The 13,122-nt window shown below is 35.0% G+C and overlaps 1 protein-coding gene across 2 annotated transcripts in view; it reads right to left on the bottom strand.

The window, feature by feature from the left end:
• LOC111158218 (REV3 like, DNA directed polymerase zeta catalytic subunit) overlaps positions 1-13,122 on the bottom strand; it is a 183,512-nt gene that overhangs the window by 97,474 nt on the left and 72,916 nt on the right. For both annotated transcript variants that reach the window (XM_022520135.1, XM_022520136.1), the window contains 5 exons: positions 13,016-13,112; positions 8,956-9,050; positions 8,285-8,389; positions 7,078-7,162; positions 6,842-6,990 (listed from right to left, as the gene is read on the bottom strand). In XM_022520135.1, the coding sequence (XP_022375843.1) occupies positions 6,842-6,990; positions 7,078-7,162; positions 8,285-8,389; positions 8,956-9,050; positions 13,016-13,112 (531 nt within the window). The remainder of the gene's footprint in view (positions 1-6,841; positions 6,991-7,077; positions 7,163-8,284; positions 8,390-8,955; positions 9,051-13,015; positions 13,113-13,122) is intronic.

Genomic DNA, 13,122 nt, shown 5'->3' with positions numbered 1-13,122 from the left:
GTGTGTGTGTGTGTGTGTGTGTGTGTGTGTGTATACACACCACTTCTCCTTTATCCATTCACTGTTGATGGACATCTAGGTTCTTTTCCTAGTTTGGCTATTGTGGACATTGCTGCTATAAACATTAGGTGCACATACCCCTTCAGATCACTACATTTGTATCTTTAGGGTAAATACTTAGTAGTGCAATTGCTGAGTCACATAGTCTGTTTCCAACTTTTTGAGGAACTTCCATACTGTTTTCCAGAGTGGCCGCACCAGCTTGCATTCTCACCAACAGTGTAGGAGGGTTCCCCTTTCTCCACACCCTCACCAACATCTGTCGTTTCCTGACTTGTTAATTTTAGCCATTCTGACTGGTGTGAGGTGGTATCTCACTGTGGTTTTGATTTGTATTTCCCTGATGCCAAGTGATGTTGAGCACTTTTTCATGTGTCTCTTGGCCATCTGGATGTCTTCTTTGCAGAAATGACTGTTGTATTCTGCCCATTTCTTGATTAGATTATTTGTTCTTTGGGTGTTGAGTTTGATAATTTCTCTATAGATTTTGGATACTAGCCCTTTATCTGATATGTCATTTGTGAATATTTTCTCCCATTCTATCAGTTGTCTTTTGGTTTTGTTGACTGTTTCCCTTGCTGTGCAAAGGCTTTTGATCTTGAGGAAGTCCCAATAGTTCATTTTTGCCCTTGCTTCCCTTGCCTTTGGCAATGTTTCTAGGAAGTTGCTGTGACTGAAATCGAAGAGGTTGCTACACAAGTTCTCAAGAATTCGGATGGATTCCTGTCTCACATTGAGCTCTTTCATCCATTTTGAGTCTACTTTTGTGTGTGGTGTAAGGAAATGGTCCAGTTTCATTCTTCTGCATGTGGCTGTCCAATTTTCCCAACACCATTTGTTGAAGAGATTTTCTTTTTTCCATTGGACATTTTTCTGCTTTGTCGAAGATTAGTTGACCACAGAGTTGAGGGTCCATTTCTGGGCTCCCTATTCTGTTCCATTGATCTATATGTCTGTTTTTGTGCCAGTACCATACTGTCTTGATGATGACAGCTTTCTAATAGAGCTTGATGTCCAGAATTGCGATGTCACCAACTTTGGCTTTCTTCTTCAACATTCCTCTGACTATTCAGGGTCTTTTCTGGTTCCATATAAATTTTAGGATTATTTGCTCAATTTCTTTGAAAAAAATTGATGGTATTTTGATAAGGATTGGACTAAATGTGTAGATTGCTTTAGGTAGCATAGACATTTTCACAAATTTGTTCTTCTGATCCATGACCATGGAACATTTTTCCATTTCTTTGTGTCTTTCTCAATTTCTTTCATGAACACTTTATAGTTTTCTGAGTACAGATTCTTTGCCTCTTTGGTTAGGTTTATTCCTAGGTATCTTATGGTTTGGGGTGCAATTGTAAACGGAATCAACTCCTTAATTTCATTCTTCTGTCTTGCTGTTGGTATACAGAAATGCAACTGATTTCTGGGCATTGATTTTATATCCCAACACTTTACTGAATTCCTGTATATGAGTTCTAGCAGTTTTTGAGTGGAGTCTTTTGGGTTTTCCACATAAAGCATCATATCATCTGCAAAGAGTGAGAGTTTGACTTCTTCTTTGCTGATTCAGATGCCTTTAATTTCTTTTTGTTGTCTGATTGCTGAGGCTAGGACTTCTAGTACTATGTTGAATAGCAGTGGTGACAGTGGATATCACTGCTGTGTTCCTGACCTCAGGGAAAAACTCTCAGTTTTTCCCCATTGAGAATGATATTCGCTGTGGGTTTTCATAGATGGCTTTGATGATACTGAGGTTATGTATCCTCTATCCCTACACTTTGAAGAGTTTTGATCAACAAAGGATGCTGTACTTTGTCAAATACTTTTTCTGCATCTATTGAGAGTATCATATGGTTCTTGCTCTTTCTTTCATTAATGTATCACATTGATTAATTTGTGGATGTTGGACAAACCTTGCAGACCAGGAATAAATCCCACTTGGTCGTGGTGAATAATCCACTTAATGTACTGTTGGATCCTACTGGTTAGTATTTTGGTGAGAATTTTTGCATCTGTGTTCATAAGGATATTGGTCTGTAGTTCTTTTTGATGGGGTCTTTGTCTGGTTTTGGCATCAAGGTAAAGCTGGCCTCATAAAATGAGTTTGGAAGTTTCCCTTCCATTGCTATTTCTTGGAATAGTTTCAGGAGAATAGGTATTAACTCTTCTCTAAATGTTTGGTAGAATTCCCCTGGGAAGCCGTCTGGCCCTGGGCTCCTGTTTGTTGAGAGATTTTTTATTATTATTATTTTTTAATTTTTAAAAATTTATTTATTTATTTATTTATTTATTTATTTATTTATTTATTTGTTTGTTGGGAGATTTTTGATGACTGCTTCAATCTCCTTACTGGTTATGGGTCTGTTTAGGTTTTCTATTTCTTCCTAGTTCAGTTTTGGTATTTTATATGTCTCGAGGAATGCATCCATTTCTTCCATATTGTCAAATTATCTGGTGTACAGTTGCTTATAATATGTTATGATTGTTTGTGTTTGCTTGGTGTTGGTTGTGATCGCTCCTCTTTTATTCATGATTTTATTAATTTGGTTCCCTTCTCTTTTCTTTTTGATAAGTCTGGCCAGGGGTTTATCAATCTTACTAATTCTTTCAAAGAATCAGCTCCTAGTTTTGTTGATTTTTTCTACTGTTCTTTTGGTTTCCATTTCATTGATTTCTGCTCTTTTACTATTTCTCTTCTCCTGCTGGATTTAGGCTTTCTTTACTGCTCTTTCTCCAGTTTCTTTAGGTGTAGGGTTAGGTTGTGTACTTGAGATCTTTCTTGTTTCTTGAGAAAGACTTGTATTGCTATATACTTTCCTCTCAGGACTGCCTTTGCTGTGTCCCAAAGATTTTGAACAGTTGTGTCTTCATTTTCATTTGTTTTCATGAATTTTTTAATTCTTCTTTAATTTCCTGGTTGACCCATTCATTATTAAGTAGTATACTCTTTAGCCTCCATGTATTTGAGTTCTTTCCAACTTTCCTCTTGTGATTGAGTTCTAGTTTCAAAGCACTGTGGTCTGAAAAATATGAAGGGAATGATCCCAACCTTTTTTTTACCAGTTGAGACCTGATTTGTGACCCAGGATAGGACCTACTCTGCAGAATGTTCCATGTACACTAGAGAAGAATGTATATTCTGTTGCTTTGGGACGGAATGTTCTGAATATATCTGTGATGTCCATCTGATCCAGGGTGTCAATTAAAGCCTTTATTTCCTTGCTGATCTTTTGCTTGGATGATCTGCCCATTTCAGTGAGAGGGGTGTTAAAGTCCCCCACTATTATCGTATTATTGTTGATGTGTTTCTTTTGATTTTGTTATTAATTGGTTTATATAACTGGCTGCTCCTGTGTTAAGGGCATAGATATTTTAAATTATTAGATCTTCTGGTTAGACAGAGCCTTTAAGTATGATATAGTGTCCTTCATCTCTTATTATAGTCTTTGGCTTGAAATCTAATTTATCTGATATAAGGATTGCCACTCCAGCTTTCTTTTCACCTATCTTTCTTTCTTTCACCTATCTCTTGAAATCTCCCCTTGTGGTCCAATAGTTGTTTGTCTCTTTTTTGCTGTGCTTCTTTATTCTCCATCATTTGGTCTTCTATATCACTAATTCTCTTCTGCTTCATTTATCCTAGCAATGAGAGTCTCCATTTTTGACAGTACTTCATTAATAGCTTTTTAAATTTCAATATGGTTAGATTTTAGTTCTTTTATTTGTCCAATAAGGGGTTTTATTTCTCCAGAAAGGGATTCTCTAGTATCTTCCATGCTTTTTTCAAGCCCAGCTAACAGCTTGATAATTGTCATTCTGAGCTCTAGTTCTGACGTATTACTAATGTCCATATTGATTAGGTCCCTAGCCATTGGTACTGCTTTTTGGGGGTTTTTTTGTGGTGAATTTTTCCACCTTTTCATTTTGTCCAGATAAGAATAGATAAATGAGAGAACAAGAACAAAGTACTAAAAGGGTGGCAAAGATCCCAGAAAAATATACACTAACCAAATCAGAAGAGACCCAAGACCGGGGCATAGGGGGAGAGGGAAGGAGGCGAAATTAAAAAAAAAATTAAAAATAAATAAAAAGTTAAAAAATTTATATATATTAGACTGGTGAACAGAACAGAGCCAGCCACTTGATTTTGGGTGTTCTGGTCTCTTAGAAGAAACTACCTCCCCAAATTTTAAAGCATGAAAAACTTACATATATATATATGCAAAAATAAGGGTAAACATGATGAAGGGAAGGAATGTTACTGTAAAGATGAAAATTTAAAAAGATTCTAAAACAGGAATTGATAAGAAGTTTTAAAAAAAAGAGTGAATGTGATCAGGCTGGAGACTAGAACAGAGCCATGTGCTAGACTTAGGGTATATTTTGATCTATTAGAAGAAATTGTATCCCAAAATTTTAAAGAAAAAAACCCTATATGTATACAAAAAACAAGGTTAAATACAATGAACAGACAGAATATAACTGTAACAATGAAAATTTAAAAAGGTTTTTTTAAAAAGGTATTGATAAAATAGTTTAAAAAACGTTAAAATAGTTAAGAGGAAAAGTTAAAAAATAGAATAAGAAAAAAATTAAGTTTAAAAAAGTTACCTTTGAAAGACTAAAGGATCATGGGGGAAAAGCCATGAATTCTTGTGTTGCTTTCCCCTAGCTCTAGAGTTCTGCAGTTCTCACTGATTTGTGAACTTGGTCTTGGCTGGATGTTCCTGCTGATCTTCTGGGGGAGAGGCCTACTGTCATGATTTTCAAATGTCTTTCCCTGAGGCGGAATTGTACTGCCCTTGCTGGGGGACAGGCTAAGTAATCTGCTCGGGTTCACTCTTGGTAGCTTTTGTTTCCTGAATGCTTTCCATACAGCTCTGGAGGACAGGAATGAAGATGGTGGCCTCCAAATCTCCGGCAAGTAGCAGTTGAGAGCTCGTGGCCCCACTCCTTATGCGTCCTCAGAGAAAAGCAGTCAATCCCTCCTGTCTCCCTGGTCTCTGGCTGCACTCCATGTTCACCCAGCCTGTGACCCAGCATTTCTATCTCTGGCACATGGACCCATTTGGAGTCTCCAAATGCAGCAGATTCCTGCCGTGCACTCCCATGCTGCTCCTCCCGGAGGAGGAAGGAGGGGATCTCTCCAGATCTGCCACTTGTGCAGTCCCTGCTCGAACATCAGTGGCTCGACTGTGACTTGGACGACGGTTTAAGGTAACCCCAAGCTGAGGGCTCATTGCTCAGCTCCATCTCTGTAGCCAGCTTCCCTGCTTCAATACCTGGGAGCTTTGCCACACTCAGACACCCCTGGGTCTTTCTGTGTCCCTGCAGGTCTTGAGATCACACTGTCCCTGCAAGGGTTCCACCCCTCACTTAGCCTCTGGAACGACATCCCTCAGTGGAGCAGACTTCTACAAGTTCCGATTCTGTGCTCTGCTGCTCCCTCACTTGCTGGGAAACAGCCCCTCCTCCAGTGGTCTCTCTTCCCATTGCTTTGGATTTACTTCTCCACAGGTCCTACCTTCCAGAAAGTGGTTGATTTTCTGTTCCTAGAATTGCTGCTCTTCTTCTCTTCTATCTCCTGTTGAATTTGTAGGTGTTCAGAATGGTTTGATAACTATCTAGCTGAACTCCTGGTACCTGATGATATTTCAGTTTCCTACTCCTCTGCCATCCTGCCTCCTCTCTCTAGCAGCATTATTCTTAAGAGCCCAAAAAGTGAAAACAATTCAAATATCCATCAACTGATTAATGAATTAACAAAATATGGTAATAGCCAAGAAATGCAATACTATCTGGTAATAAAATTTTAAAAATTTAAATACTGATACTATAATACGGATGAACCTGAAATATTAAGCTAAATGAAAGACATAGAAGATTACATATTGTATAATTTCTTTTATATGGTGTATCTAGAAAAGACAAAATCTTGAAAGACAGAAAAGTGGATTAGTGATTACTTAGGGTTGGAGGTGGCAAAAGATGTGCCTGCAAATGGACACAAGGAATCTTCTGAGGTGAAGGAAATGTTCTAAAATTGAATTATGGGGATCTTTGCACAACTCTAAGTTTACTAAATCACTGAATTGTACGCTTAAAGATTTTTTATTTTTATTTGTTTGTCAGAGAGGGAGAGGGCATAAGCAGGGGGAGTGGCAGGCAGAGCAGGCAAAGGGAAAAGCAGGCTCCCCACTGAGCAAGAAGCCCAATGTGGGACTCAATCCCAGAACCCTGGAATCATGACCTGAGTGGAAGGCAGATGCTTAACCTACTGAGCCCACCCTGGTGTCCCTGAATTGTACACTAAAAATAAGTGTGTTTTATGTTATACAAATCATACCTCAACTTATTAATTAATTAATTAATTAAAGGCTCCACACCCAGCATGGAGCCCAACATGGAGCTTGAACTCAACCCAAAGATCAAGACCTGAGCTGAGATCACATGTCAGATGTTTAACTGATGAGCCACCCAGGTGCCTCCTCAATTAAATTATTTTTAAAGTGTTGAATGAAAAAAGCAAGTCGCTTAATTTATGTCAAGTAGAATACCACTTACGTAAAATTTAAAACCCAAAATAGCAGTATATATTACGGACATACATACATAAGAAAATATACAATCATATATGGTTACAATTTACACCAACTTTAGAACAGTGTTTACCTCTAGAAATGAAGAAAACGTAAAGGAATGGAAGAAACTTAGCTAACTCAACCAAATACTACTGTAGTCTATGGTAGTATTTTCCGTATACTTGCAAAGCAAACCTCACCTTTGCTCAATTCTGTATCTTTGTGGACTTCTACCATATTGGCTGGTGTACACTGAAGAATATCAGGAGACAGAACTTCAGAGTGCAATGTTAACTCAGCAGAGAACTCCTGAGATCCATTGCTGTAGTCCACTGATCCTGATAATGTTCTGCTTAATTAAAACATATTCTTTATAACAAACTAGATAACCAAGCAATAAAATTAGTTCTGAGATCTATAATAAATAACCACTTACACAGAGAAATCATTCTGTTTGAGAATTTCCTGAAGTCTCTTCTGAAAATTTTTTTCACTCTCTGTTGCTGGCACAAACCTGCGATCTTTGAATTTTAAAAGTGCATTAAAACATGTGGATAACAAATGAATGAAATATTTTCCTTTCTCTTAGAGTAGCTTTTAAAATAGTTATAATTTCCTATCTTTCTCTTGACACATATAATAACACCTAAAAGTAGTCCTATTATAAAGTCAAACAAAAGAGAAATGGTTGATACTGAAGCTATAAAATTAAGCACTTAAAGTCAGTTCAAGATTAAGTTCTATAATTTAAATCTAAAACAAAAACATTGCTCTCTACTTATAAATGTACCACACATTCTGAACCTAGAAATTTCCCCCTTATACAATACTTCTATCTTAGAATGCCTTAGAAAGCATTCAAAATTTATCATAGCATTTTTAGTGTCTAAGACACAATAAAAATTTTAATTTGACTTCAATGTATACTTACTACTATATTTCAAATATATTTACCTCCTGAATTACCTTTTTATTCTTTTATGTGTATCTTTAATTCTTTTATTTTTACTTAAAATTTTTATTGTATTCATGGCATTTATTTAAGCCCTCAAATTCTTTTTTGAATGTATCAGAATTTAGTAATACATAAAATGTAGAATTTAGTAATACATAATTTAGTATGTATACTATACAGAATTTAGTAATACACAGAATTTAGTAATACATAAAATACATTAAATGAGTATTTTTTTTCTGAGCTGTACAAGATGATCATAGTGGGAATTTAAGGACATACAAAGAAAATAGTTTAAGGGCAGTATTTCAAGGGTTACATTTTTAAAGCTTAATGAACAAAATGTAGTGTTTCTACGTTGGGACTCTTCTACAAAAGCCTAGAACATACTAGAAAATAAAAAAGGAGCAAAGAGGTGGAATAAGAAGACAAGGTAAGGTCAAAACCAAGGACAATGAAGATGACAGTTTCTATGGTGGTGGGGGGTATGGGTGGAGGGAGAAAATAATGAGTGACACTTCGGAAGTAAAGAATTACAGTTCAGAGCAATGACAGAAGGAAAAAACTAGAACATTTAAAGGTAACTTGAAAAGTAAAATTTAATGTCAAGGTAAAAACTCAATGGCTTAAACTTAAAAAAAAAAAAAAAAAAAAAAAAAAAATCACCAGAGTACTATTGGGTTTATACCTTGTGATTCAGGTTGGCTAATTTGAGAAGTTTCATTTCTGTTTCTTCGCCGTTGCTTTTCATCTTCCCATATGGCCTGCAGACCAGGGTTTCCACCAATTTGAGCTATAATCACAATAATACTTCAATATGACAAGGATCAAAGTGAAAAATATTTGCTCAGAAAAAGAAATCCAAAGTTTAAAAAAATAAATACTGCCTTAAAAAAAATTACCTGCTTTGTATAATAAAATGACCAAACATTCCCAATCTACATTATTACATTATTCTTTTGTTTTAGTTTTCTTCCTACTGGCTCCCGAAAACCCAGCAAATGAGTAAGATTCAAGCACTTGATGACAGTCAATACACCTACGAGTTCCCTCCCTGGTATATAACCTGAAAATTAAAAAATTGAAAGGCAGAGTATATGAAATTCTTTTATGATGGCTGATGTATTCAGTGTCTTACTTTAGGCTCATGTCTATGCAAATATACTTACATGAATGGATGTACCAGTGAAAAAATATTGACCGTCTCATCAGAGGTACAGAAGAAATCTTCCCAACATTTTGCATCCCCCTTTTATAATTTATTACTTCTCTACTACTGTTTTCTTCCCTATTTTTTCTACTCTATTTTGGTCATTAAATTTTAAAAATAAAAACACATATTAATAATTGTGTATATACCTTCAATGTCCAGCCGATTTAAGATATCAGCAGCTACAGCATCCACTTCTAGTTCACATGTACTCTGTGGTTCAACACCTTCCAGTATTAAAGAGCTGTATTAAGAAGATATCCAAAAATATAATAATCAGGGGTGCCTAGCTGGCTCAGTCAGTAAAGCATGCAACTCCTGATCTTGGGGCTGTGAGTTCAAGCCCCATACTGGGCAGAGATTACTTAAAAAATAAATAACAGATTTAAAAAAACAAGTGTCACATAAGAGCATATTTTCTTATGTAACTTTTCATGTTTAGTGATATTATAGTAAGTCACAATTATTCATGACGATACTGTGTGTATACATATAAAGAAATAAAATACAGGAAGAGAAAAATACAAAACCCGTGTATTGACAACTCTATGGAGATTCTTTTTCAGTATATTTCATATATTTTGGTTCATTATATTTTATATGTAAGGAATGTACAATGTTTTAGCATGAGGGTCATATCCAGGTAGAATGGGATTAGATGACAACAGAGGGATACAGAAACCATATACATTTGTAATCACTTGCCCAGAGGCATCTTCCTCAGCAATCATAGCTGGTTATAAAACAATGAGGACAGAATATGCAACAAGAGATAAGGGGAAGAGAGCATCCTGAAAAGTGGGGCAAATGATACTGTTCTCCCTGCCTTCAACCACTGCTGAGCCAAGGAAGGTTTTAAAAGTCTCCATAACTACAGAACTGAGAAACTATATGAGTTCAACAGCGGGATCATAGCTAAGAAAAGTGCTGATACCACAAGGCCATTAATTCTTATGACAACTTCAGAGGGTCGTTCCCCACTAATGTTCTTTTACTCAAAAGCATTTTTTTTTTCATCAGAGCAGGATTAGGAAGATACCGCATAATTAACCCTGTTTGACAGAATGAACATACAGCATCTAATATGAATACCAGTTTGCTCATTCCAAAATTTAGATCTCCTACAAATACTGACCCCAAATGAAAAGGAGAACTTTTATTAGAAAGCAGGTGACGGCAGATTTCATTAACATTTTTAGTTGAAAGATTTTTTTTTTTAATGTTTTAAGAGAAACATATTAGCAAAACCTAATTTTCTATTATCTATGCTTAAGGATCCCTAAGGAAGTCCCTATATGTACATATATATACATATGTAGATACAAAACATACCTGTTATCTTTTTACCATTGACAGAGAAGGGACATATTAGCTAACCTATCACAATATATCCCTTTCACTTTCAGAAAAAAAAATTATCAATGTAGCTTTTTTTTTTATTCACATAATTTAATAAAACCAGTTTTACCATGAATTGAAGTAGTAGATAAAATAGTTTGGTCAACAGTTTTCTCCTTTTACCAAAAAGTTTCACGATTTTTGCAAGAATTATACTGTAAATTTCAAGGGTGAATTTCCCAGGAGCAGCATATTCATGATAAAAGATGGGAAAAATAACAACAAAAAAAAAGCAATCTCATAGTAAAAATTTACAACTATTTCTTGCCCTTATTACAAAACTACTTTAGACATTCAGTATAGGCGGTGTACCTAATGAAAGGAAGTAATTTTCACAATAAAAATTTGTTTCCAGGGGCACCTGGGTGGCTCAGTGGGTTAAGCCTCTGCCTTTGGCTCAGGTCATGATCTCAGGGTCCTGGGATCGAGCCCCACATCGGGCTCTCTGCTCAGCGGGGAGCCTACTTCTCCCTCTCTCTCTGCCTACTTGTGATCTCTCTGTCAAATAAATGAATAAAATCTTTTAAAAAAATTGTTTCCAGTAGATAGAAAAACCGTAAGTAAAAAATCTGAGTCAGCAAAACATGTAAACTATTCATTATAGTCATGAAAAGCAGATAAGCAATAGGATGGTAACTAGACAATCGTGCCTGTCTGAACATTTCTGTTTCTAGCTTAATACAACAGACATACTAATTAGAATCACTGAGGGTGGAGCTCAAACATCTATCATTTTAAAAGTCTCTTCAGATCAACAGATTGGGCAGACAAGGTTGAGATTACTGCAGTAGACTTGACTATTGTGGATTCAACAGTCTGGGGCAAAGGACCCTGAAGGTCCATGATATGTGGAAATTCATAATGAGTTAACGAGTAGGGTTAGCAGAACTGCTAACTCAGCACTGTCATCCCTTAATAGTTTGATGCTATATGTCATAGTCCTTGTAATAATGTTTGTGAGGGAATGTAAAATATTTCTTTGTTTAAAAAAAAAAAAAATACCCAGCAAGAAGGTGATAATAGCACTGGGGACAGAAATGAGACTAATAAAATCTAAGAGTACTAAACCATGGCAAAATTTTTTTGACATTATGTTATTTGTACTTGGTGAAACAATGGATTCTCATGTTTATTACAACATAAGCATCCCCAAAGGATAATCTGAGAAAAAAATACAGAGTTATCCTATATTTATTATAAATTCTAACTCTTGAGTACCTCTTCTAATTTTACTAGTTTGCCTACTCATATCTTCGCTCATAATTTGTCAATTGCTAAGAATAAGATGGACTCCCCAAAAACATTCTAAATCGCAAACTTTTTATTATATATGGTTTCCCCAAACTTACTTCTAAACAATAAAGCTTTACTATGAGCTAACTAGAAAAATGGTTGCTTATAAATGGATTTCAAGTACTAATAAACTTTGGTCTTATTTGATCAAGCAAAACACAAGTTATTAAATATAAAACTTTCAGAACTGAAGGCTCTAGTAAATAGGTAAAGTCCTTGGATCAAATTGATGTGCTCCAATTTCAGAGAGATCGAGGAACTGTATCACAAGCATAAAAAATGAAGGCAGCAAGTAGCTTCTTGGTCACATCGCCCTGGACTGATTAGAATTTGATTTCATGTGGTGATTAATATTCTGTCTAAACTTAATACCATTTCAATATGATTAAAAAATAATTCTGCTGTACTGAGAAGGAACCAAGAAGTACATATGTATGCATATGTGAACGTGTGTGTGCATGTTTATCAAAAAGTCTTAATACTTGTTCAAGTCAATCAAGAGATAAGGTGAGTCACTGTGCATATCACTCTGAAGACCTCAAAGTTTCATTCTGGTACAATTACTTCTGTCATAAAATAATGTATTTTTATCATTATTTAGTGAGATTCTTTCTTAAGTTAGGTATTAAAAACCCAACTAATTCTAAAATGTAAAAATTCTGTGAAGCACATATTAGACTCTTAAATAACATAAACTTTAAACAAATATTTTTATGATAATTTATCTTCAGTCGCTTACTAAATTCATACTGTCTTATTATGAAATAAAACATAAAATCATTTAAACACTTTTTCTATCTTGCACTGTTCATGAAAATTACCTACTTAAAAAAGCATCAGATGACATATGTGAAAAGAGGAAGACCATAATTATCCTGCCAATACCCAACTGATAAACAGAGGGATCAAGAAAGCTTGGGCAAACTTTGTAGTATAAGACAGATACCTTTCTGAATTCTATCTATAAAGCTATTATTGATCATTTAGATAGGTACTAATTACATATCTATAATCTAAACATTTGAGAAACGTTACCTCCCCCAGAAAGTCTAATAAATAATATACCTGGTCAAAAGAAATCACAAACTACATTATTCATACACAGTACATCAATCTACTTTTTTCCATAAAAATATTTAGAAATTTGAGGGTTATTTTTACTAAAAGTATCTGCTATTTACATTTTAAATTATTTTACTATGTGATTTTTATTTGAAAAGTTATAGGGTATCAATTTACAATGCATAATGAAGATAGATATTGGAGAGAAGTATAAAAATTTATACCCAGATTAATTAGGTAATAAGTAGGTCTATTTTCATATTTCCAACGTCTGTTTTTAAAATCTGTGATTCCATGTAACATACTAATGCTGAGATTTGCTTCTCTGACAAAGTTAGAAATTAAAAAATATACATAACATTAAGATGAAATTATAGTAACCACTGATTTTTTTTAATACAGTAGGTTATATATGAATAGGGTTTTTTTTTTTTTCCCTTTACAACATTAACTAACCTTGGTATTTCATCTTCTTCCCACCGAAATAAAGTACCAGTAAGAGAATTTCCTGGTAGCCGATCCTTGCAAGATCCAGTTGCACGCAATGGATCACCTAGGAATAG

Source organism: Enhydra lutris, unplaced genomic scaffold, assembly GCF_002288905.1.
Source record: "Enhydra lutris kenyoni isolate GAN:26980312 unplaced genomic scaffold, ASM228890v2 scaffoldscaffold58, whole genome shotgun sequence".
NCBI classification, from domain to species: Eukaryota; Metazoa; Chordata; class Mammalia; order Carnivora; family Mustelidae; genus Enhydra; species Enhydra lutris.
Note: the sequence above shows the minus strand (reverse complement) of the source record. Positions and strands in the feature narration are given on the sequence as shown.